The 23,324-nt window shown below is 47.2% G+C and overlaps 1 protein-coding gene across 2 annotated transcripts; it reads right to left on the bottom strand.

Moving 5' to 3' along the window:
• Nucleotides 1–1,719: 1,719 nt before the first annotated feature.
• TATDN2 (TatD DNase domain containing 2) lies at nucleotides 1,720–21,694 on the bottom strand. 2 transcript variants are annotated; one of them, XM_032649871.1, is made up of 8 exons: nucleotides 21,048–21,693; nucleotides 20,521–20,913; nucleotides 15,107–15,601; nucleotides 8,709–9,575; nucleotides 5,824–5,951; nucleotides 4,428–4,611; nucleotides 3,834–4,009; nucleotides 1,720–3,670 (listed from the first exon to the last, which is right to left on the bottom strand). In XM_032649871.1, exons 2-7 carry the CDS (start codon nucleotides 20,905–20,907, stop codon nucleotides 3,869–3,871), a joined length of 2,202 nt encoding a protein of 733 aa, XP_032505762.1. In that variant the 5' UTR covers nucleotides 20,908–20,913; nucleotides 21,048–21,693; the 3' UTR covers nucleotides 1,720–3,670; nucleotides 3,834–3,868. The 2 variants fall into 2 exon arrangements, 1 of the variants encoding a protein (XP_032505762.1); XR_004352307.1 differs by lacking the exon at nucleotides 1,720–3,670 and adding an exon at nucleotides 4,130–4,226 and having other exon boundaries at nucleotides 3,871–4,009; nucleotides 21,048–21,694.
• Nucleotides 21,695–23,324: the final 1,630 nt, after the last annotated feature.

The raw sequence follows: 23,324 nt of genomic DNA on the forward strand, positions 1-23,324 counted from the left end.
AATTAATTTGTTTTAATTTTTGGCTGCGTTGGGTCTTCGTTGCTGTGCGTGGGCTTTCTCTAGTTGTGGCGAGAGGAGGCTATTCTTCATTGCAGTGTGAGGGCTTCTCATTGTTGTGGCTTCTCTTGTTGCAGAGCACGGGCTCTAGGCACACAGGCTTCAGCAGTTGTGGCACTCGGGCTCAGTAGTTGTGGCTCACAGGCTCATTAGTTGTGGAGCACGGGCTTAGTTGCTCCGTGGCATACGGGATCTTCCCAGGCCAGGGATCAAACCCATGTCCCCTGCATTGGCAGGCAGATTCTTAACCACTGTGCCACCAGGGAAGCCCGTGTTTAACATCTTACACACTTACAGAGGGGTAAGAAATTCTCTTACGACGGTGTACAGACAGAAGAATAGAGATCCACGCTTGGCGACCTTCCTTTAGTCTGAATCCACTTCCAAACATCGTTGACAAATGAGCATTTACAGGGAGCACAGGGCTGCCTGGCCACTGACTGACAGTTCTGCTGCCATCCTGGACGCTTTATTCAAGCACCGTACACTTCAGTGGCCCTTTGCCCTGATCTTACAGAAATGCCTGAGGCAAAAATGAAAGTGTTTGCGGTAAATGATTACTATTGGTCCCAAACTTAATAGAGAGAGATGTAAAACACCAGAAAGGCCAAGAGCAGACTTCCAGCCACAAAGAGACTATCACTGTGTCCAGTGGACATAGCTGCCATATGTCCAGCTGGGACAGAGCTGAGACAGTGAGTAATGTGCTGGAAATACGCACACCAACGACTGTGCATCTGACATGAGGCATCAACAGATTCCAAATTTCGTTACCATTCTTGGAACAGAGCCTCCCTTTTGACGGGTTTACTTTGGGCTTGAGCACCTACTTGTGTTCAAGGATACCTTAGGACAAAACTGGAAGACTGACTGCAAGCAGTGAAACAGAATTTCCTCCAAAGTTTACCCAGCAGCATCAGAGTTCACAGTCCAAAGCCCACAGTACAACCAAGTCATCAACAACACCCTCGTGTACTCAATTTTTCTTCCTCCTACTGCTTTGCTCTGGAACAAAGAAGGTGTCTATGTATTTTTCACTGCTAAGCAGCAGCAGTGTATCTGGGTGTTTCCAGGCAGTAAAATGAGAGTTAATGCTCAAAGGCAGAACTTTTAAGAAGGTACCAGGGATTCTTCTTTTCAGTTGAATTTTAATTCTTTTCAGCAAATCTTTTTTTTTTTTTTTTTTTTTAATTTATTTTTGGCCGCACTGGGTCTTCATTGCTGCACGCAGGCTTTCTCTAGTTGCGGCGAGCGGGGGCTACTCTTCGTTGCGGTGCACAGGCTCCTCATTGCGGTGGCTTCTCTTGTTGCAGAGCACGGGCTCTAGGCGCACGGGCTTCAGTAGTTGTGGCACACGGGCTCAGCAGTTGTGGCTTGCAGGCTCTAGAGCAAAGGCTTCAGTAGTTGCGGTGCACGGGCTTAGTTGCTCTGTGGCATGTGGGATCTTCCAGGACCAGGGTTCAAACCCGTGTCTCCTGCATTGGCAGGCGGATTCTTAACCACTGCGCCACCAGGGAAGCCCTTTCCAGTTGAATTTTGCTGAGGCACAGGTACATTTTTGAATGTCTCCAGACCTTTGGATTCTTAGGTTACAAAGCTAGTCAACAACTAAACCATCGTTAACACTCTGAGAAATATAAACGAACATGGAGACCATGGGAGTTGGCTGAAGATCCATCACTTTATTTTCAGAAAGAGACGGTCAAAGGGAGCGAGGGGGCAGAGATACAGAGGCATTCCGGCAACACAACAAAAACAATCAAGTCAGCCATCCAAAAACAATGCCAACCAGCTTTCACTCCCACACAGGTAATGTTTCACTGTGTAACAGAAATGATAATCCTAAATCCTGGAGATAAAAGTATATAGCACCTTGTGCTTTACTTTGGCAGGGAGACTGCAATGGCTCAGAGACATCCACTGAGTTATCACTCTTAGTCCTTGAACACAGGCCCGGTTGGTTTCCTTCGGAGGCAGTTGTGATGTACAGGCCTTGCTGTGAAAGAGATGGATCAGGGACAGTTCATTGGGTGACAACAAAGCACCGTGAAATCCTTAGTCCTCCAAATCTTCCAAGCAGGAGAACAAGGCCCCGGATTTGCCAAATCTGCGGCACAGATGACGCACAGCTGATCCATGGAAGGTCGACACTGAATTAAGGCCTACTTCCCAGGCCAGCAACTTGGGTACCGGGGCAAGAGGGAAATACCACATATGAAATGCAAAGTCCATTCCCTTGCAGGTTACGAGGTTCAAAAGCACCTTCCACAAACACCTAGAGGCATCCAACATAAGCACTGGATCTTACGATTTCAGCTCTTGGCCTCCAAGAAACAGACAAGGGACTCAGGGTGGCCTGTCGCACTGAGGAAGGTTGGAATAAAGGATCCTTCTGTCCCAAATGCAGAGCATCCTCACTCTTAACCCTTGACCGTCATAACCTTCCAGGGCCTGTAATGAACACACCTTTACAAGGCACCAGCAGGGAGCAGAGCACAGCTCAGAACTTGAGATGACCTGGCTGTTCAAAGTCCAAGGAGTGGCTCTCACTTTCACCACGGAGAAAGGACGCAGCAGAGGCCAAGGCAAGGGAGAGCCCCAGGACGGGGAACGGGAGATCCATGGACACCAGGCCTCTTGTTCTGCATAGGCAATAGAACAGGGCTGGGCAGTGCCAGCAGAGCTTTGGAAAATTAAATTGGTTTACCTCTCGACCTGGATGGGGCACACAAGGGGCTGTTACATGAGATGAAACAGAAGGAGTATTTTTGGTCCAGTGCTCCAGGAGAAGGGAGCAGAGTGGAGCACAGGGCAGCTGGAACCCCCTGACAGCAGACTAGCAGACAGCATCTGCTGCAGACTGGACCCAACACAATTGAGCTGCAGCCCTGGGGACCTCGGTAAGTGGGATCACCTTCCTCGGGGTCGTCTTCCTCAAGCAGGCTTCCTCCTCAAGTCCCCCAGTCTGTCCAGATGCTCCTCGGCCAGGACTTTCCCTGGACCATGAGCACCCCTTTGGCCCCTCCATACTGATGGCAGTGGAACCAGTGAGACCAGCAGCCAAGGTCCTTCCACCAGTGCCAACTCAGAGCTGACGCAGCAACAGTGAGAGCCAGACTGAAGAGTCACCCAGGGAAGGGAGGGGCTGCCTTCTCTGGCCGCAGGAGCATCAGCCTCTAACACAGGTCTCTGGCAAATGTCCCCCAGAGGAGATCTCCCACCGGGGGTTCGTGTTGACAGTGGAGAACCAGGAACCAAGCTACACGCCTACGTGCACTTAGCTGAGGAGCAGTGTGACTTTATTCACAGACTGCTCGCACCACAAGCTGCGGAGGCAGGCACTGGGCGGGCAAGCTCACTGTGCCCTCACATCAGCCTCCTCTTCTTCCCAGGCTGCCCTGGAGCACTGCAGCCGGGAGGCCAGCCCGAACCCCTCGCCAGCACCCCGCACGCCGGCCCCACCCCCAACCAGCCTGAAGCGGAAGCCTCCGACGAGGTCTCAGGAAACGTCCTGTCCGGGTGTCCTCCATGCCAGCGGGCTCTCAAACATCCTCGAGCAGGGACACACAGGCAGAGCTCACACGGCCTTTCTCCTGTCAGGCCGCTGGTCATCCTGGAGGGCGGGGAAGAGAAAAGGATGAAGGTTAAAACTGAGCTCACTCAAGACAGACCAGGTTCATTGCTCACCCTATGTCTACATGCCCTACATTTAAAAAATATAGCCAAAGTCATTTTTGTCCCGGTTTTTAAAAACTATGTAATGTGATTATTATCACCTTTTCTGGGAGACTCCTGACGGCACCCTCTCTGCTTAAAGACTGTAGAGGCGGCAGGTGTTCTCGCGCAGGGTGGCCAAGGTGCAGGCGAGTGGCACGTCTTTGACCCTGGCAATCTCTCGAACCGTGTGCAAGGCCAGGCCTGGGTGGGCGTACTGGCAAAGGCTCTTGGGAACCTGGAAGACACCAAGCATTCTGGATATCGTTGTGCCTTCTGTGCAGAGTTGTCACGCACAACTCCCTCCCCGGCCCTTGCCCAGCAGGGCCTCTTTGGAGCTGTGTAGAGACCCCTTTACCTGCAGGTGCAGGGAGAGTCCCAGTCAGGGGGGCTCTGGGTGAGCAGGGTCCCATGCTTCCTTGGACTACCCTCTACAGGGTAGGGCTTTGCACTGCCTGGAAGAGAGTGGTTACCCTTCAGCTTCTCAGCCCCCTAGACTTTGGTTCTGCAAAGCAACAGAGAGGAGACATCTACACAGCCAAGGGTGGGACCTAGAAAGGTACTGGTGGCTCTGTTCCTGCCAACCTTGCAAGAGGGACTGCACACCTCCCACCCTCTCTCCTCAGTGCCTCAACTCGGCTTGAAGACACCCTTACCTGTCGAGGCAGGAAATAGGGAGCATCAGTTTCCACGATGATCCTCTCCAGCGGGATCTGTTTCAGAGAGTCCCGGGCCTCCCAGGCAGAGGAGTAGGTCAGGACCGCCGTGAAGCCCACGGACATGTTGGGAAAGTACTTCAACAGGGGCTCAATGACTGGGTAGCTGCCGGTGAAGCAATGCCTGCAAGGAAGCGAATTCCAGATCAGGGCTCTCTCATAATCCCCTCTGCAGAAGCCCCCAACTCCCTCTGGACATTTCACCTCTTTTAAGTTATTTTTGGTGGGTAAATTCTCAGAAATGCAAAGACTGCATCCAAGGGAAGGACTCACAGCCAACACAGTCAGGAGCAGAATTAAAAACTGCAGCCCATCTGGATCCCAACTACAGTAGGTAGAAACTACGTCCATGTAATCAAATGAACCAGAAGGAAACAAAAACACTGGGGAGTGGCCTACAGGTGACTTTTCTTCTCTTAACCTTGCATCTGTTCATGTTCTTAGTACAGTACACATTAGTCCAGAAGGGCTGAGTGACTGCGCCTCATCTCATCTCTGGTGGTGGCTCCACTCAGAGGCGTCACTCTCTCTGCCTGGGCGCCTGGAAGGCAATGCTCTAGAGGCCTAACAACCTCACCCCTTCAGCCACCTGGCACCACCTGGCTCGGGTTCTAGACTCCCTGTTTTTTTCAGTTAACCCATCTTACCCGTCATGAAAGTGCCAGTGGGCATCACCTCCCGACCTCGTTGTAGCCAGACGCAGCTAAGGGCCTCTCCTCTGGTTCCCAGGGCACCCCGTGCCCACCTCAGCCCCACGCCCTCTGCAGAGTCGCCAGCTGACTGTCTCCCACTGCTCCCCAGGGCCCCCCAAGCCAAGCCCATGCCCAGGACAGACACACCAGGGCAGGCTGGTGAGTTTACCAAACTGGAGAACCCCTAGATACCATTTAGAGAAAATACATCTTGGACTTTAACTGCGGGTAGGGGAAGTGGGGAGGAATGAGCTTTCAAATTCGAAGTAGGAGAGAAAATTTCTTTTCAGGTGCCCTGGAATGTTCTCTGTGTGCTCAGTCACTGGACCCACAGCAACCTCTCCCAAGATCAACAGCTCTCAGTTCTACGAACCGAGCCTCCACTACAGCCTGCTTCATGCAATGGGGGTCACAGTGATTTAGGGTATTAGCTCAAACCATATGAAGTTGCCTTTTTTTAGGTTAAAAAATGGTCAAATATCAGAAATTTCACATGGGTCAACCTGATAGTTAATCTTGAGAAAAGATTCTATGTAAAGACGTAACATCATCAATCCACTCCTCACTGAATTTGTTTTCTCACGAACGTCCTAGACAGAGGAACATGTTCACTTCATCTGCCCACTGAAGCCCTCGACTCTCACCTGTGAATCTTGTAGTCCGGAGGCACAAATTTTTTCATGATTTTCAGCAGATCGTCATCAGCTTCTCGGCAGTGGATCACCAAGGGTTTCCTGAGAGACACGGCCAGCTGCAGCTGCCTCTCAAACACCTGGGAGGAGACAGAGTGGCAACACCTGTGGGTCAGAGCCACTCTGGATGTCTGCTACCCCCAGAACAGCCGGTCCACTGCACAACCCCCACTGTCTTCTTCAATTTTCTTTACTTTTAAACTCTATAATGCATAATAATAGCTAACACTTACCGAGTGCTTACTAGGTAGTATTATTATTTAGGTGTATTTTAACATGTAATCCTCACAAGCACCCTAAGATAGGTACTGCTGTTAGCCCATCATGCAGTCAAAGAAACTGAGGCTCCAAATGAGGTCAAGTAACTTGCAGCTGGTAAACTGTAGCACCAGAATGCAAATCTGAACCCAGGCTGTCCACACAGCCACCACTAGGCAATGCTCACGTGGGGCTGCAGGGCTGGGCTGGGCTCAAGAGCACCACTACAAGTGTCCTCCCCTTCACTGCCCCCGCCTCCACTCCCACTCCCAAGAGGTAATCCATCACCTTGCACACCTTTTCCTATGCAAAAAGTTGCCATGTATACGTCTGTAAAATGCCTGACTCTCAGAAGGTGCTCAAGTATTTGTGGAAAGAATAAGTACTATACATATTTCCTGCAGCTTGCTTTCTTTACTTAACCAAAATCAGATCTCCTTCTAGGTGAATATCTACAGATAAACTACTCTTTTTTTTTTTAAACTCTAGCTACTTTAAAAGTTTTCAGTAGTAAAATATACCTGTTGCTAATAATTTTAAAGAAAAAAGTAGGGCTAAAACTTATTCTTTCCTCTTATTCTTTCCTTATTCTTATTCTTTCTAAGTTCAGGTTTAGAAAAAAAGAACAAAAATACTAATTCATTATGAAGAAATTACCTCAACTTAAACTTTATGTTTTCACGAGTAGCTTTTTCAATTGTGCAATATCATTCGTGTTTGAATTTTTAACATCAAATAAGAAGACACTTTTGGTAAGTTGAGTCAGGTAGTATTCACTTGAGAATGACATTTTCAAGTCCAACGCTTATACTGCCTCGTCTCAAAATAGTGGCACTGTGCCAATACCAGTTCTGATATAACTCACTTTTAACCAGTGTTTTCAACTAAAGCAAAGTGACCCTTGGAACCAACAGCATAGAATGCTTGCCAAGGACTTTAAAGATGAGCTAGTTCCAGTTCCTACAGCCGGCGGTGTCCCTCCCCAACACATCGACCCTCCCTGAACTCCTCCAGAGGCAAGAGGTTGCAAGGGATTCTGATTCCAACATTTCATTTTTGCTTCTAAACAATTCTTCTTTGAGTACTCAATACTATTATAGCCTTGAGTACGCCAAGTACTCAGACTATTATACTCAAACTACTGAGTACTCAAACCATTATAGCCTTGAGTGCGCCAAGTACTCAGACTATTATACTCAAACCATTATAGCCTTGAGTGCGCCAAGTACTCAGACTATTATACTCAAACTACTGAGTACTCAAACCATTATAGCCTTGAGTGCGCCAAGTACTCAGACTATTATACTCAAACCATTATAGCCTTGAGTGCACCAAGTACTCAGACTATTATACTCAAACTACTGAGTACTCAAACCATTATAGCCTTGAGTACGCCAAGTACTCAGACTATTATACTCAAACCATTATAGCCTTGAGTACGCCAAGTACTCAATACTATTATACTCAAACCATTATAGCCTTGAGTACGCCAAGTACTCAGACTATTATACTCAAACTACTGAGTACTCAAACCATTATAGCCTTGGGATGGAAGACAACATAGCTGCTAAAAAGCCTATTTTTCAAAGCACATTCAATGAAGCAGGAACATTTTCACAGTGGAAAAAACATTCAAATCTGTAACTTTCTCTTTTTAACTTTCCTAAATTCTTTTTTAAAAAGCACACGCATACAACACACATTTCCTTGATTCCATGACAGGTGCTTGTAAGACATACCACCAATTGTCCCTTGCAATTCTCCAAGGGACAGCAACATTAAAAATATGAATTTCAGGCTTCCCTGGTTGGCACAGTGGTCGAGGGCCCGCCTGCCGATGCAGGGGACGCGGGTTCGTGCCCCGGTTCGGGAGGATCCCACATGCCGCGGAGCGGCTGGGCCCGTGAGCCATGGCCGCTGAGCCTGCGCATCCAGAGCCTGTGCTCCGCAACGGGAGAGGCCACAACAGTGAGAGGCCCGCAAACAGCAAAAAAAAAAAAAAAATAGAATTTCAAAACACATCTGAATTTCAAAAACGTTAAGAAGAACTATTAGGGGACAGGAACTGTGCCTGGGTTGGAGCATCTGTCCTCCCTGAGAAGCCAGGTGAAGCACAAGAGTAAATACAGCCCGCTGGGAGGGAAAAGTCTTATGATGGTAATGGTGGTCACTGTCTCTGATGGAATGGGAAATAATCTTCTTTACACATTTGTGTATTTTTCAAATATTCTGAAATGGGCACACTAACTTTAAAATTAGAATAAAAATATATTGTTTAATTAAACAAACACAACGTGTTGCTTCCCAAGAAGGGACTGAAGTTTTGACATCTGTATCATTAGCTGTAAAAGTCACTCAGCACCTAAGCCCCTCCTCTTGCTTAATGAAGCTGAAAGGTAAGAAACAGTTTGTGAAGCATTTGACCAATGACATCTACAGGGTCTGGCTAAGTAAGAGCAATCACATTTTTAGAGACTCTAAACTCTTTAGTTCCAAAAGCAGAGCAACCCTTGTGTTTCAACAACTAAAAGAGGAACTAAATAAATAACAGATTGTCAGCAAACTAAGGACGACATTACCTTGTGCTGCTCCGGGACAGGCGTGGTGCACTTGTGAGAGTAATCCAAGCCCATCTCCCCAAATGCCACAGCCTTGGGGTGCCTTAAGGCCTGCAGAAGACTTCTTTCTTGACTCTCATTGTAGTAACGTGCAAAATGGGGGTGACAGCCAAAGGCCCCCCACACCAGATCCTCTTTCAACAGGTCCTCCCAGAGGCCATCTGTCAGTGTGCGAGGATCGCAGAAGTCGGAGATGCAGCCCTGAAACTCCTTAGGGAAGGAGCTGCTGTAAATTTTCCTGAACTTTGTGAAGCTCCCTTTGAACGACAGCTTGGAATAGAGCATGTCCAAGTGACAATGGGTGTCGATGAAACCCTCCAACCTGGGCTCCCGACGGCTCCTGGGCAGGGAGCTAGATGCAGGTCCTCCACACGGACGTGGTGGCATGTCCTCCCGGAATGTTCTCTTCTCCTTCACCTCTTCTTCCGAGCTTCTGGAGAAACGAGATGAACGCGACTTCCGGGATCTGCCTTCCTCAGCGGCCTGGGGCTCTCTGGAGTTGTGCTGGGGGCTCACCGTTGAGTGGGGGGAAGAGCCCCGGCCGCTCCTCTCCACCTGCACCGTGTCGCTGCCGCCACTGCCCACGGAGTGGTAGCCGGGGGTCTTGGGACCGCTGGTCCAGTAGCTGGCGTAGTCACACCAGGGACTGCTGTACAAGTGAGCCGGGTACATGACGTAATCCGTGGGGAAGGGAGAAGGCTCTGGAACCGCTGAGGGTTTCAGGGATATGGGCTCCTCCTGAGAGAATCTGACTGTGGAAATCTCATCCACGTCGGACCAGTCACTTCCTGAAGAGGTGCGCTCCATCACCACCTCCCGGTCTTTAGGCTGCAGAAAAGAGAAGAAACAGGTTAGCCTTCTTCCTATGTGAAGACAGCCTCCTGTGCTCAGTCACCTCCAGAACAGAAGTCCTGGCTGCTTTTCTGGCTGTGATGATGGCTTTGCATTGGCTCCTTCGCTCACTCTGTCACCTGTTTTCCTTATTATTCCCAGAAAGCGAGCCAGCTTACAACTAGGAACAGTCCTGTCAGCTTCAGGGAATAAACTTGTGCCCATGGTCTCATATGCCATCCCTGAGAGGGAAGCTGTGCCTACATTCCCTTTCTGAAGACCCCTCTTGGGAAAAACTGCTCTCTAGAACACACAGTGTATCGGGGGTTTTAAAGAAAAGAAGCACCCAGCACCTCATCCTTAACAACAGGTCTCTCACACATTCAAAATGCACAACCACACAGTTGTAGCAGTTTCAAGATGTGTTTTCAAATTCTTTGATATTACTCTCCGCTGTAAGATGGGGTTTGTGACCCCTCTCCTTGAACCTGGGCTAACTTGTATTGTAACTGATGGAACCAAAAGGGACACTGCAGCTTCCAGGGCTACGTCAGAGCAGCCTTGCTATTTCCCCTGGCTCTCTCTGCTTGCTCCTCTGGGAGAGGCCAACCACCACATGATGTCTGAGTATCCACGACCACATGCTAGAGAAGTCACACACAGGTGCCAGCACCAAGTGCCTGACGTGTTCACATGTGAGCAAATAAAATGTCTATCGCATACACTAACACATAATTAACATGTTTGCAATCTAGCTCTTCAAAATATAACTCACCATTTTTTTCAAAAACAGAAGTTAATCTGATTAAAATCACAAAAAATGCCCACATGGAAGGTAAGGGTTTCTCCCCAGAGTGATGCTCCCTTTTCTGAGGGATCTGTTTTATATTCAAGTCCCCACAAAGTCTCTTCTATTACAAGATGTACTCTTCTATTTGAAAAAGAAAAATGACCCCAAAGAAATCTCAATCAAGCTAATTTGAGATGTTTAAAGAGGTTCTCTAAGCTCATTCTTTTAAAAAGATGGGGAGATGGGAAGCAAAAAAAGGTAACAGAGTTAATAATTATTCCTGCGGGTATGACCTCACAGTTCTGTGTTGGACACCATTTTCAACAAAGCTTTTCAAGATTGTTTTTACTTTTTTTAAAAGACAACTTTTTAAAAAGCAGTATGGTAAGTGGTTATGCATAAAATTACACTGGAAAAACACTTAAGATATGTATAAAGTGGTATCCAGGTGAAGGAGTAGGGCAACACACGGCCAGCTAGAAAGCTATTTTTCACTAAAAATATTTTTATTTTTAAACAATGTAAATATATTTCCTAAAAAAGTAACCTAAAACATAATTAGACATAGTTACACTGTTGGGCTCCCAAAAATATACCTCCAAAAACTGAACAACACAAACTGAATGCAATGGGAACAGCTATTTGCAAGGTGGGATAGAATTTCCACGGGCAGACCAATACAGATTCAAAAAGTGCTACATTGCATCAGTAAGATCTCATGTGCAGGAAATTCTGCAACTCAAATGACACCTTTTATTTATTTTAATAACAACGCCGGGCTGGGGAGGGGAGAGGAGGAGGAATCTACAGAGACTAAGAGATTTAACACATTTAGAAATTGACACACATGACTCTTACATCATGTTTCAAAAAAACTGAAACAATCATGAGACAGGGAAATTTAATCACTGACTGGATAGTTGATGCTATTAAGGACTGTGGGGAGGGACTTCCCTGGTGGTCCAGTGGTTAAGACTCCATGCTTCCACTGCAGGGGGCATGGGTTAGATCCCTGGTCAGGGTACTAAGATCCCAAATCCCGCATGGTGTGGCCAAAAAAAAAAAAAGGATTGGAGGAGACAGAGGGCAGAGGGAGAGCTCAGAACTGTAGTTATGCTTGTTTTTTTCCCTAAAGATGCTGTATATAATTTTAGAGATACACACTGAAATATTTATGGATGAAATGATACGGTAGGTGGGATTTGCTTCAAAATAATTTGTGGAGAGAAAAGGGATACAGAGATAAAACAAGATTGGCAGTGAGTTAATACTTATTGAAGATGAGTGATGGGTATGTGGGTAATTTTCATAAATGTTTTAAATACCCTATAATAAGAAGTTTAAATAGAAATAATAACAGTTAAAGTTCCAACTCAGATGGAAGGGTCCTCTGACTGCTTCACAAACTTCTCTATCATCTGAGAGTATCTGTTAAAAAATACCAATTCCCCAGTCCCATCTCAGACCTCCTGAGTCAGATTCTTTCATTCTTATCATCAGGGAAGTTCAGGAAATCATATTACATAACACAAAAAGTAACTCCAGTGACAACAAAGACCATGTCAGAGAAACATGTGAAAAGGTTTAACAAAATTATTTAATGAAATGTGAGGCTGGAGGAAAAATGGCAGAGTGGGGAAAAAAGTGACTTCAAAACTGCACATCCACCTAGAAATATATATGATAAACAGACTTATGACGACGTCATCTGAGACCCTGAAAGGCTTTAGATAGTCAAGTTGGCCAGGAAAATGTTTTTGGATTTCCTTTTAGGGAAAACCAGAGATTACCTATACTCAAGACTGCCTAAGGTTCAAGCCCATATGGTAAAATTTAAATCTACATCTATTGAGAGTCTACTATACTCGAGGCACTGAGCAAAGGATTTTCATGAATTAATTCGGGGTTCAGCAAACTGTGACCCACAAGCCAAATCCAATGCACTGCCTGTTGGTGTAAATAAAGTTTTACTGGAATACAGTCAGGCCCATTCACTTAAATATTATCTATGGCTGCTTTCATGCTACTACAGCACAGTTTAATAGTTGCAACAGAGGCCTTAAAAGCTCAAAAAGCCTAAAATATTTACTATCTGGCCCCTTACAGAGTTTGCTGATCCCTGTATGAGTCTGTGATAACATTTAAAGAACCATGCCTTTTATACAGAGGAAGAAACTGGGGCTCCAAGAGGTTAAGTGACTTTCTCAAGACTGCAGTTTAGGGGGACAGAGCCAGGATTTGAACCCAGATGTCTGATCCCAACACTCATCTGTTGACCTACCATATCACGCTGCCCCAAATAGATACCCAACAGATAACCTAAACGTCCAGTTTGACAAATAGAAGTTTGGGTATATAAGTTTGGAAAGTTCATCCATACCATGGAATTCCAGGCAGCCAAACAATGATCTATGTTAGACAGGAAACACAAACATTGTATATTTGGTGGGAAAAGTAGTTTACAAAACCTACTGTTCTTGGGATTTCCAATTAAATACAGCACATGTGGGTTTTGTCCTCCCCGCCCAAAAACTCTTAAAATTACAGGAAATGGACTTGAAAAAGCATAAACCTACAGAGAGAAAGCATACAGAATAAACAGCAAAGCAAATTAAACAAAAATTTGATGCTAGAAAGCAGATAGATGAACAGTTACTGGATAAGCAGATGGCCAAAACCTAGGCCCGCAATGAGAAAAACCCAGAAACATGCTGAATCACACTCCAGGACCCCAGAAGACTAAGGAATTGGAGGTACCAGACCTCTCAAAATGAAGGTGAAGCTGGAAATGAAACTAAGAGAACTTGTGAAGCTAGATCCCCAGATCCCTGCTCCCATCCTGTACAGATGGGTCTGCCCCTTCCCCACCCAGCAAAAGATAAGGTTCACACTTGGAAAACTTAAACCACGGAGACTGTGGAGTAATCAGGGACAACAGACACATAGCAGAGGGTGAGAGACCATCACACGCTGGACAGTGAGAACCCAGGCACCTCCCTCAATCTGACCCCTAAAACCCTAGCAGCCAGAGGTGTGCTCCTGGTCAGAGCACTGGAAGATTTGTCCCAGGGACCCCTAGCAGCCCCTGAGGATAAAGCTACAGACCCAACTGGGAGTCCACAGGTTATCACCTATGCTCAAGGCAGCAGTTAGCAAGCCGTTCCAGGCACTGAGAACTTCCAATTGGCTTTTTCAAGCTTCATTTTTAAAATATGAACAGATACCCGAAACATCTGAGGAAAGCCCTATCACAAAAGACAGAAACCAAAATATTTAGGAAAAAAAAAATCAGAAGGAAACTCAGGAGTGCAGAAAGAAAAACTTCAAAACAAACCTTTATTCATATTCTCAGAGAAACAAGAACCGGATGTTCTAAAAAAGGAATACTCAGAAGACTAAGCCAGTGTTCTTAGATATTAAGTATGTCAAAAATTTTAAGAGTATATATTATCATTATATATACACTCTCCTTAATTATTCATAAAGAAAGCAGAGATGAAAAGAGACAGAGGAAGAAAAGAATCTTAAGGAAACAATTAAACGGGCTATACCTTGAAAAAAAAAGGTGGAGAAGAGATTACTTATTTTGACAACATTGAGAAGAATTTTACGGTACTAGCAATTTGGAGATGAAATAGTCACAGGAACAGAGAAACTAAAGGAAAAAACAAGGTAAGATGAACTCCAAGGAAAATCAACTTTTGTAAGAAAGGAAATGTAATCAGAGTATACTAAGTAACTCAGCTATGAATATGGTGATAATAAATCAAATAGATTTGGCTAAAAATGGTATTATGATACAGGGAGCTGCAGGAAGGGAGAGAGGATACATTTATGGGCGTGGGTACTGTCGAAGTGTAGAGAACTAAATTCTCATTTCCCGAGTAGGAAGTCCACAGATGTCTACATTTTCAAAAAATAAACAATGAAAAATTACTTAGAAATATGGAGGTAAGTACTAGAAGCGAGAGTTAAAAGAGACGAAAGGGGCTACCTCCAAGCAGCGGTAGTGAAGGATGGGCGGAGATGCGTACAACAGAGGAGTGCTTTTCTCCTCCGAATTATAAGCAGTGTTAATAACCATTAGTTTCCCTCCAATATCATTCAGTATCACTCTCTCCTTCCTCTACAGCAATAAAGGTTTATCTGAATGTAAAGCTTCCCAGATGGAAATTAGTCTGGAATCTTCCAGACTCTCTTGCAGGTGTTGGCCAGGTTTCTAGATTCTTGTCAACAGATATCAGCAGATAGAATGGGGACCGCTTCTGAGCCCAACTCTTAAAAGGGAGGGAATGTACTATGCTCTTCTCCTGTTCCTCCTGGCTGGAATGTCAATGTAATGTGCTGAGCCTGGTCACAGTAGCTCAGACCGCAAGATAGAAACTGCTGAGGGGCAGCAGAGACTCGAGCAGAAGACACCCCAGTCCCCCACACTGTGGAGCCATCCTCCTTAAAGCAAACTTCTGTTTTCTCTAAGCCATTGTTATTTTGGCCTTTGTTACACAGGCAAATCTATGTCTTAACAAACATATAAATCCTAAAACAAAAACAGCACTGAACTGAGGTTTCTTAATAACTCTGAAAGCTATGTTAGAAGAGAACCAACAATTTGCTCCCTGGAGCCCTGGGTAAGTCAAGTACAGTGAGTGTTGAATGAGAAACACTCAGGATCAAACTAAAAAGACCAAATACATTTAACAGAACTCAAAACCCCACGCTTGGCATGAGCTTGACTCACTTTCTGGCCGTTTACGTGCGAGTCAGAGTCATCCAAAAACTCCAGGACTGGACAACGCTTGTCAATGACCGTCCTTCGGCCACCCAGGGGCTCCTCGCTGGGTTTCTCCTGAGGGTCTATCACCACTCTCCTGTCCCAGAAGCTGCTCTTCTCCAGCACAGCCTTCTCCTCCTCCGCTCTGACCTCTGGGGCAGACTTTTTCTCTTTCTGAGGAGCACACGTGGTGACACTCCTGGCTGGCCCCTCTCCGCGGCTGGCGCGCTCTGCCATGTTGGGTTTTGCTTTCATGGCAGCCTCTCCCTTCCTTTTTGGCATCGACTTTCCCAGGATGCCCTGGATGGCCTTTAGGTAGATCACGGTAGAGCCTTGGTCTCGAGGTCTATCCCTCTGCCTTTTCTGGACCTTGTTCGGTTCTTCAATTATGTCATTTTGAACCTCAGCTTCAGCTGCAAATTCAGAATCCATGGGGTTACGAGAACTATCTTTGGAATCAACCTGGAAGGAAAATGACACATTATGAAAGGTGATTTCCTATATGAAGCACTGGGCAAATGAGACATCAGTGGAGATGTCATGCCAGCCCTCAGCACTGTCAGCCACTGTTAACAGCTTCAGGGGCTCCCAGCCTGCTCCCTCCCTCCATCCTTTCTCTACAGGTGCCACAGGGAGTTCTACAATCTGGCAACGTCACACCTCTGCTTAAAACCCTTCATCGGCTCTGCATCTGCCTGCAGGATACATCCCAGACTCCTGAGTGTGACCCCGGAAGACTTCCTCCCCAGGCTGGCCCCCAACCTTCCTTCCAGCATCACCTCCTGCCTTTCTCCACACACCCAGGTGTTCTGGGAATGAGGAAAACGCTGGAGAAGGGGGAAAGGAGGGCCCCAGGAAAAAGCAGTGCCCCAAGCGTCACACCAGCATTTCCTGACACTTTTTGGACATACGTCGTTCCTGTTGCCTGAAAGTCCTTTCTTCTGCCTTGGCCATCAACAGAACTCAAATGACACCTCTTCTGTGAGGACCTTCCCGATGGTTAGTCACTCAGTCCTCTGATGCCTCGTACTTCAAATATCCCTGTTACAACGCTCCACACACTGCACTGTGATGAACTGCCTTATTCTCTGCACCTCCAGCCCCAGCACAGCCTTGCACGCAAGCACTGGACATCCGCTGAGTAAAGATGCAGGAGACAGGACCACCCATGAAAGCTTCATCCCTCAAGAGCCAAAACGCACAACGCTCTCTCGTGTCTGGGCTGCATGACCCTGCAGAGGGCTCCTCAAGGGAAGGATCCTGCCCTCTCCATCTCCCCACCCCTCACACCTAACACTGGGTCAGGAGGAGCACATGCTGACAGAGGGCAGCAGCAGAAAGAACACTGGCTTTGAAGTCAGACTCATCTGAGATTATACCACAGCTCTGCCCCATACAAGCTGTGTGGCCTTGGTCAAGTCATTTAACTTTTCTGAGTCTCATCTTCCCAGGGCCTACACAGAGCAGGTGCTCAAATATGTGTTGACTGATATCTAAGTATTTGTTAACTAATACGTAAAGGTAACACTGCCATCAACTATACTTCTATAAAAAAACAAAAAAAAAGATTAAAATCTCAAGGGTTTAGCATAACCATGATTTTACTTCTCAAAAAAAAAAAAAAGATAACAAGGCCCACCTCACAAGACTGAGGATTACGTGAGCATCTAGAGGTCAAATATTGAGACTCATATTTGACAAGCTCTAGCACATCATAGAGCTTAAATTTTCCCTTCCACTCTTCCTTCCCTAAATTGAATTAAAAATTTGGGTATGTCATACTAAAAACTAAAATTAAGGTAGGTGAAGATGCTCATGATAGACACATTTAACCTTCTCTATAAAGTAAACAAAGATCATCAGCTACCATTAGAATCTGAGAAAACCTCGCAATTACCCTGGAGGTAATAAGGCACAAACAAGGAGAGGCTGGCCAGAAGGAATCTCTATTGATTCCAAAATGCCCCGTCTAGCTACGGTCTGAATGTGTTCCCCGCAAAACTCTTATGTTGAAATCTGACCCCCAAGGTGACGGTATTAGGTGTGTCCTTTGGGAAGTGATTAGGTCATCAAAGTGGAGCCCTTACCGATGGGATTAGTGCCCTAGTCAAGGGGCCCCAAGACAGCTTCCTTGCCTCCTCCTCCCATGTGAGGACACAAAGAGAAGCCTGTGACCCAGAAGAGAGTCCTCACCTGACCAAGCTGGCACCCTGATCTCAGACTTCCAGCCTTTAGAATTATAAGAAATAAATTTCTGTGGTTTATAAGCTACTCACTCTGAGGCATTTTGTTACAGCAGCCAGAATGAACTAACACAAACATCTTCCCCTCAGAATATTCCATGACCTAGCACAGAGACTTCTGCGTTGAGGGGGACACATGAAGGTAAGTGTGTACCCCTCAGTGTCTACAGAGCAAATGCAGAAGCGCAGGCGGATGGGTGGGTAGACGGTAGGCGAGTGGTGAGGAGACCTTGGGAGGACCCAAGGGGAGAATAGGCCGTTTCTATGCATGACCTTCAGCAGTGCTTGCTGACAGGACTTTGTACTTATTAGATAAACAAGTGTGCAAATGACTGCAGAAAAAGGGGGGAAGAGGTGCAGAGAGAGGGGAAGGTCAGAGAAGCATTTTCAAATTTATCAAGATGAGTGTAGGGAGGGAGGTGACATGGGGATATTTGTATACGTATAGCTGAGTCACTTTGTTATACAGCAGGAACTAACACAACATTGTAAAGCAATTATACTCCAATAAGGATGTTTAATTAACTAATTCCTTTTTTTAAAATACGAGTAAAGTACTGTATCTTGTTTTCAAACTAACAAACACTCTCTAAGGAGAGCCCTTAGCAGTACTAGAGTAGGACAACTGGGATCGATCCCATCAACATCCTCATATTCTATCCAACATGAGTGATCTTCCAAAAGCGCAAATCTGCCTATCCCCTGTATAGAGCTCCCTAATGGCTCAGAATAAAATCTAAATTCCCTTGGCTCATAACACCGTACAGCAAGCTGCCCCCAACCTAGCTCCCCAGGCTCCATTCTGGAATTTCTGTTGCACCAAACCACCTGGTGAGGCAGTCTTGTGACTTCTGCAGCCCTCCCTCTGGACTGGACGCTCCTTACAAGCCACCTCATGGCTCCACCATCCAACAGAATGCCCGGCACACAATCCTCACTCAAGCGCTTATGACTGAGCGCAAGGCATCGGCAGAACCCAAGACTTCTGAGACAGGACGAGACTACTCATCGCTCCATGGTTAACCATTAAATTGGGGCAAAACAAGGCCCATTAGCCCTAAATTCGAGAAAAGTGCGTCTGTGATTGGATTAGACCACCCTGGAAGAGAGGCCACACCCTCAACTCTCCAGTTCCAGCCCAACAGGACAGCTGAGCGGAGGATGCAGTACACCTGAGACACTAAGCTAGATTCCTCCGTGCCTCCTCATCTTGTTATTGCCATTACTTTTAATCAACTGACAGTTTTACCCTGTACCCAGAACCACTGAAGCTGCAGCAAGAATTAATGACAAGATCAAATTAGCCTCATATTTACCTCATTTACATTTGACTCATATTCAGTATTCTTATGTCAGAGACAAAGCTTTTCAGCTCACCATTAAATTTTTTTTAAAAACTCAGTGTGGGGCTTCCCTGGTGGTGCAGTGGTTGAGAGTCCGCCTGCCGACGCAGGGGACACGGGTTCGTGCCCTGGTCCGGGAAGATGCCACATGCCGTGGAGCAGCTGGGCTCAAGAGCCGTGGCCACTGAGCCTGTGCTCCGCGACGGGAGAGGCCGCAACAGTGAGAGGCCCGCGTATCGCAAAAAAAAACACAAACTCAGTGTGCCCACAAGAGTTCTGACTGTGAGGGCCACACTGAAAACACCTGGAGCGCTTCGCCTAAAAACAACAGCCTGCCAGAGAGGATACAGAGCTAAATACATCCTCACTTCTCAGTTCCACGTAAGAAACCACTGAGCAAAGGCTTAAGGACAAACTACTTTCCTTCCGGCTGCGTTTGGGTTTTTTTATGATAACTTTATCTAGGGGCAGACCATCTCACCCAAGTAAGACTTTTCCTCCGTTCCTTCACACACAGAACTCCTCCCCACCTCTGAAGGCCCAGACCTCCAAAACCTAGAAAGCAAATCCCAGGCAACTACAAACACTGCCTGGCACAAACCAGGCCCTAGATAAATATTTGTTCAAGACCTGATTAAAGAGATGGATGACGCTCACACAGTAGCCAGTAACATAAACTAGGGTGCCTCTCCTCCCTCCAACCTGGAAGCAGCAGACTGACTGCAAGAACTGAACCTTTCCAAACTCACCATCAACTTTGTCACACATACATACACACATACATACTCGCACACGCCGAGAAAACTTAATCTTTTTTTTTTTTTTTTAAAGTTCACATAAAATTGGGCTTCCCTGGTGGCGCAGTAGTTAAGAATCCGCCTGCCAATGCAAGGGAGATGGGTTCAATCCCGGGTCCGGGAAGATCCCACATGCTGCGGAGCAACTAAGCCCGTGAGCCACAACTACTGAGTCTGCGCACCTAGAGCCCCGAGCTCCACAACAGAAGCCAGCACAATGAGAAGCACATGCACCACAACCAAGGGTAGCCCTCGCTCCCGCAACTAGAGAAAGCCCGCGCGCAACAAGGAAGACCCAACGCAGCCAAAAATAAACAAATAAATTTATTTTTAAAAATTAAAAAATAAGAGTTAACATAAAACAAATGAGTGGATGAACTGCACCTCCTCCATGAAGCACTCCTCAGTCTGCCCCCCAGTATTATGAAATCCTCCTGTGTGTTCCCACTGGGGAACTAAACGCTGAACCTCCAAAATAAACCCTGCCCCACCACGCAAAACTCCAACGTGCTGGAAACCATAACCTTGGTGAAAAGCCGAACCAAATTCTTTTTCTTGGTTCTGTGCTTCTAAGTACAGGGCACAATTCCCTAAATTTACAACCGAAATAACATACATCTGTGTCTCCGGGGCACGCCATCTACCTCCCAGCGCAGCGAGCCTCCATCCTGACTGACTGTGGGTTACAAGCACCTGAGGAATATTTGTATATACCTGGCAGCTCCGCCCACACCCCACCATAACCTCATCAGGGTGGCAGGAAGGCGCAAGGATTTTAAAGTAGTTCCAAAATGCTGCCAAGTTTGCAAACTACCTCTCCACCGACCCTCAGGCCATCCTCTGACGTCTTCCACTTTGCTCTCCCCTGGGGAGACCCCAGAGATCTTAAGAGACATGGTCTTTTTTTTTTTTAGTATCCTTTCACCAAAATTCCCATCTCCAACATCTCAAGCCAGTGGAAAGGGCTTCACCGTTTGCAAGGAGTCGGGGCCACTTACCTTAAGGCTGCAGGCTTCCTCCTGGAGAGAAGCCATTTCTTCTACAGAAGGTCTGGCAGGGCACAGAGGGGATCCCCCTGACGAAAGGAACTCTCCTGGGCTCTGATTCAGGCCTCCTTTGGAGACGGCCCCACCCACACCTGGGCCAGAGGAATGGGAGGAGGAGGAGGAACTTCTGCGGCGGGATGAGCCCCAGGACACACCATGCTCCTTCTGGGTTTTCATGCGCTTGGGGCTGCTGGCCCCTCCTGAACGCGACACAGAGCTGTGAGCTGGCCGGCTGGAGGGGGCCACATCACTGGGCTCCCGGAGGCAGCAGCGCTTGCGGGAACTCCGCTCCGAAGGGCTGCTCCAGTGGTACTTGACCTTGCGCCTCTCCGACGCCATGGGCACCTGCAAGGTGAAGAGGGGGCCGGGAATCCACCACCACTCCTGCTATAGCTGCCCCTCCTCAGCCTCCCGCTATCCCGGGACTCCCCGAGGGAGGGCAGGCCAGTAGGTCAGAGCCAGGGGCTGGCTTCACTGACCTTTCCCCCTTCTTTCCACTGCCCATCACAGTGCTCAAGGTTTCAGAGATGTCAAAGCGCTTCGGAGAAGTCCAGAAGGTCCCAGGATTTACCAAAGGCTTCGTTCGATTTGGTTTCCGAGCCCACAACGTGCTTCCGCGATTACCAAGCGCTTCAGTTTGCACAGCGCTACTTCGGGGATGTCAAAGCGCTTCCGGGACTACGACGCGCTCTGACTGAGTTTACAATACAAAGCCCTTCACAGATGTCAGCGCTTAAGAAGGCTACAGGGCGCTGTTAGGTCCACATCTGGAGGCCAGACCCGCAGTCCCTGGGCGGGCGCGCGGCCCGGAGGCCCGAAACGCCGAGCGCGGGCCGCAGAGCAGGGCCAGACCCGGCACGCAGCCCGCCCTGCTCCCGCGGCCCCACCGACCAGCCACGGGCCGGAAGGGGGCGAGCCGCCCCTCAGAAGCCGGTGGCGCCCCAGTCCGCCTCCTCCCGGGTCCGCCCCGCCCCGCCTTCCGTTCCTGCTCCCGCGGCCCGGACGTCGGCCCCGCAGTCTGCACCGGCCTGACGCCCTGCCCTGGCCGCCCGCTCGCCGCCCGCCCCAGTCCTGCGGCACCGGCCCTGCCTCCGCCCGAGTTCTGACCACACCAGCCGCCGCTGCGCCCGCCTACCGGAATGAGCAGTGAGGTCTGCGGGCGGGCGGGCGGAGGAGGCGGGTCCTGCGCTGAAGGGAGGGCGCCTATTGGTCAAATCGGCAAGGGGCGGGACCCCAAGCAAGACGGAGCTTTCCTTTTGGCCAGGAGGTCTGGAGGCGGGACCCTACGCCTTAAGAAGCTCGTCCATTGGTCGGAGGCTAGCCGGGGCGGAGCCACTCACGTTGGCTCGAAGAGCGCGAAGCTAAGGCCGGGCCGCAGTTCCTCAGGCCTGCCGTTGGTGTGGGTAGGGGACAAGGGGAGCCGGGTTCCCTAGGGCTGCTCCCTGCCACTCAGCGCTGTCCCCCTTAGCAGGACGCCTTCAGATCCAGATACGCTCATCGAACCCACACCAGCATCATCACTCCATTTACAGAGACCAAGTGACAAAACACAGAAAATGACAGAATTGTAATTAGAAATTAGAAACTACGGGGGAAAATATAAAAAAGACTACAAAAAATGTAAAATATCCTTCTGGCAAAAAATATAAAAGTTAAAAACAAGGTACAAACTTGGAAAAACATTTGGAACACGTGGCAAAGGGCTGATGTCCCTACTATGTAAAAACTCTGGCAATAAGATATTTCAGTGGGCAAAGGAAATGCACTGATGAACGAAGCAAATCACGAAATTCGTTAGATTTCATTTTAACATATGAAAAAATGGGTCCATTTCAGTCATTTAGAGTACAAATAAAATTATGTTTTCACCCATTAGGTTAGCAAAGATCAAATAGCGTGATAACATGCTTCGTAGTTGAGGATGTGGGGAAACGCACTTCCATACATCACCGTATTAGTGAAACCTCCTTGGAAGGCAGCACCATTGGGAGCAGGAAGAATGGAAACAATCTCAGTACCCAGCAAGTGCTAGTTATGTAAATTACAGAAGGACCATACAATGGAATACCGGGCAAAAAGAATGAAGTGCTCCAAAAGTACTGTTGAGGAAGAATGGCCAAGAAAGATGTGAGAAAACACAGGTTCCAGATTGAATGAAAATACCCTGTGTACAGCAAAAAAATAATAAATGAGAGACGAGTGGAGCCTCGAGATAAAATGTTTTTAAATGCCTGAGAGTAACCACTCTGTATTTGTGTGTTTCTAACTGCTTTATTGAGATATAATTTACATACCATAAAGTTCAACGATATATAATTCTATGATTTTTTTAGTACATTTAGAGTTGTACAACCATCACCATAATCTAATTTTAAAACTTTTCATCACCCTAAAATCTTGTGATCATTACCACTTCCCCCCCCAAACCACTCCCCCTCCACATACACACACACACACACACACATCTAATTTCTGTCTCTATGGATTTGCCTGTTCTGGACATTTCACAAAAACGGAATCATACAATATATGATTGGCTTCTTTTACTTAGCATTATCTTTTCAAGTTTGCCCATGTTGTAGCATGTATCAGTACTTCATTTTTTATGGCTGAATAATAGTACATTGTATAGATATACGACATTCTGTTTTCATCTTTTGATGGACATTCGGGTTGTTTCTACCTTTTGGCTATTATGAATATTGCTGCTATGAACACTGGTGTGTAAGTTTTTGTATGAATATGTTTTCATTTCT

Source organism: Phocoena sinus, chromosome 11 (genome assembly GCF_008692025.1).
Source record: "Phocoena sinus isolate mPhoSin1 chromosome 11, mPhoSin1.pri, whole genome shotgun sequence".
NCBI lineage: Eukaryota > Metazoa > Chordata > Mammalia > Artiodactyla > Phocoenidae > Phocoena > Phocoena sinus.

Excerpts from the sequence above, each read along its gene's own strand:
- TATDN2 (XM_032649871.1), bottom strand. The coding sequence starts at position 20,907 with ATGGCGTCGGAGAGGCGCAAGGTCAAGTACCACTGGAGCAGCCCTTCG. Across the intron at positions 15,602-20,520 it reads AGGAAGCCTGCAGCCTTAAG|GTTGATTCCAAAGATAGTTC; the intron begins GTAAGTGGCCCC and ends TTTTCCTTCCAG. Across the intron at positions 9,576-15,106 it reads CGCACGTAAACGGCCAGAAA|CCTAAAGACCGGGAGGTGGT; the intron begins GTGAGTCAAGCT and ends TCTTTTCTGCAG.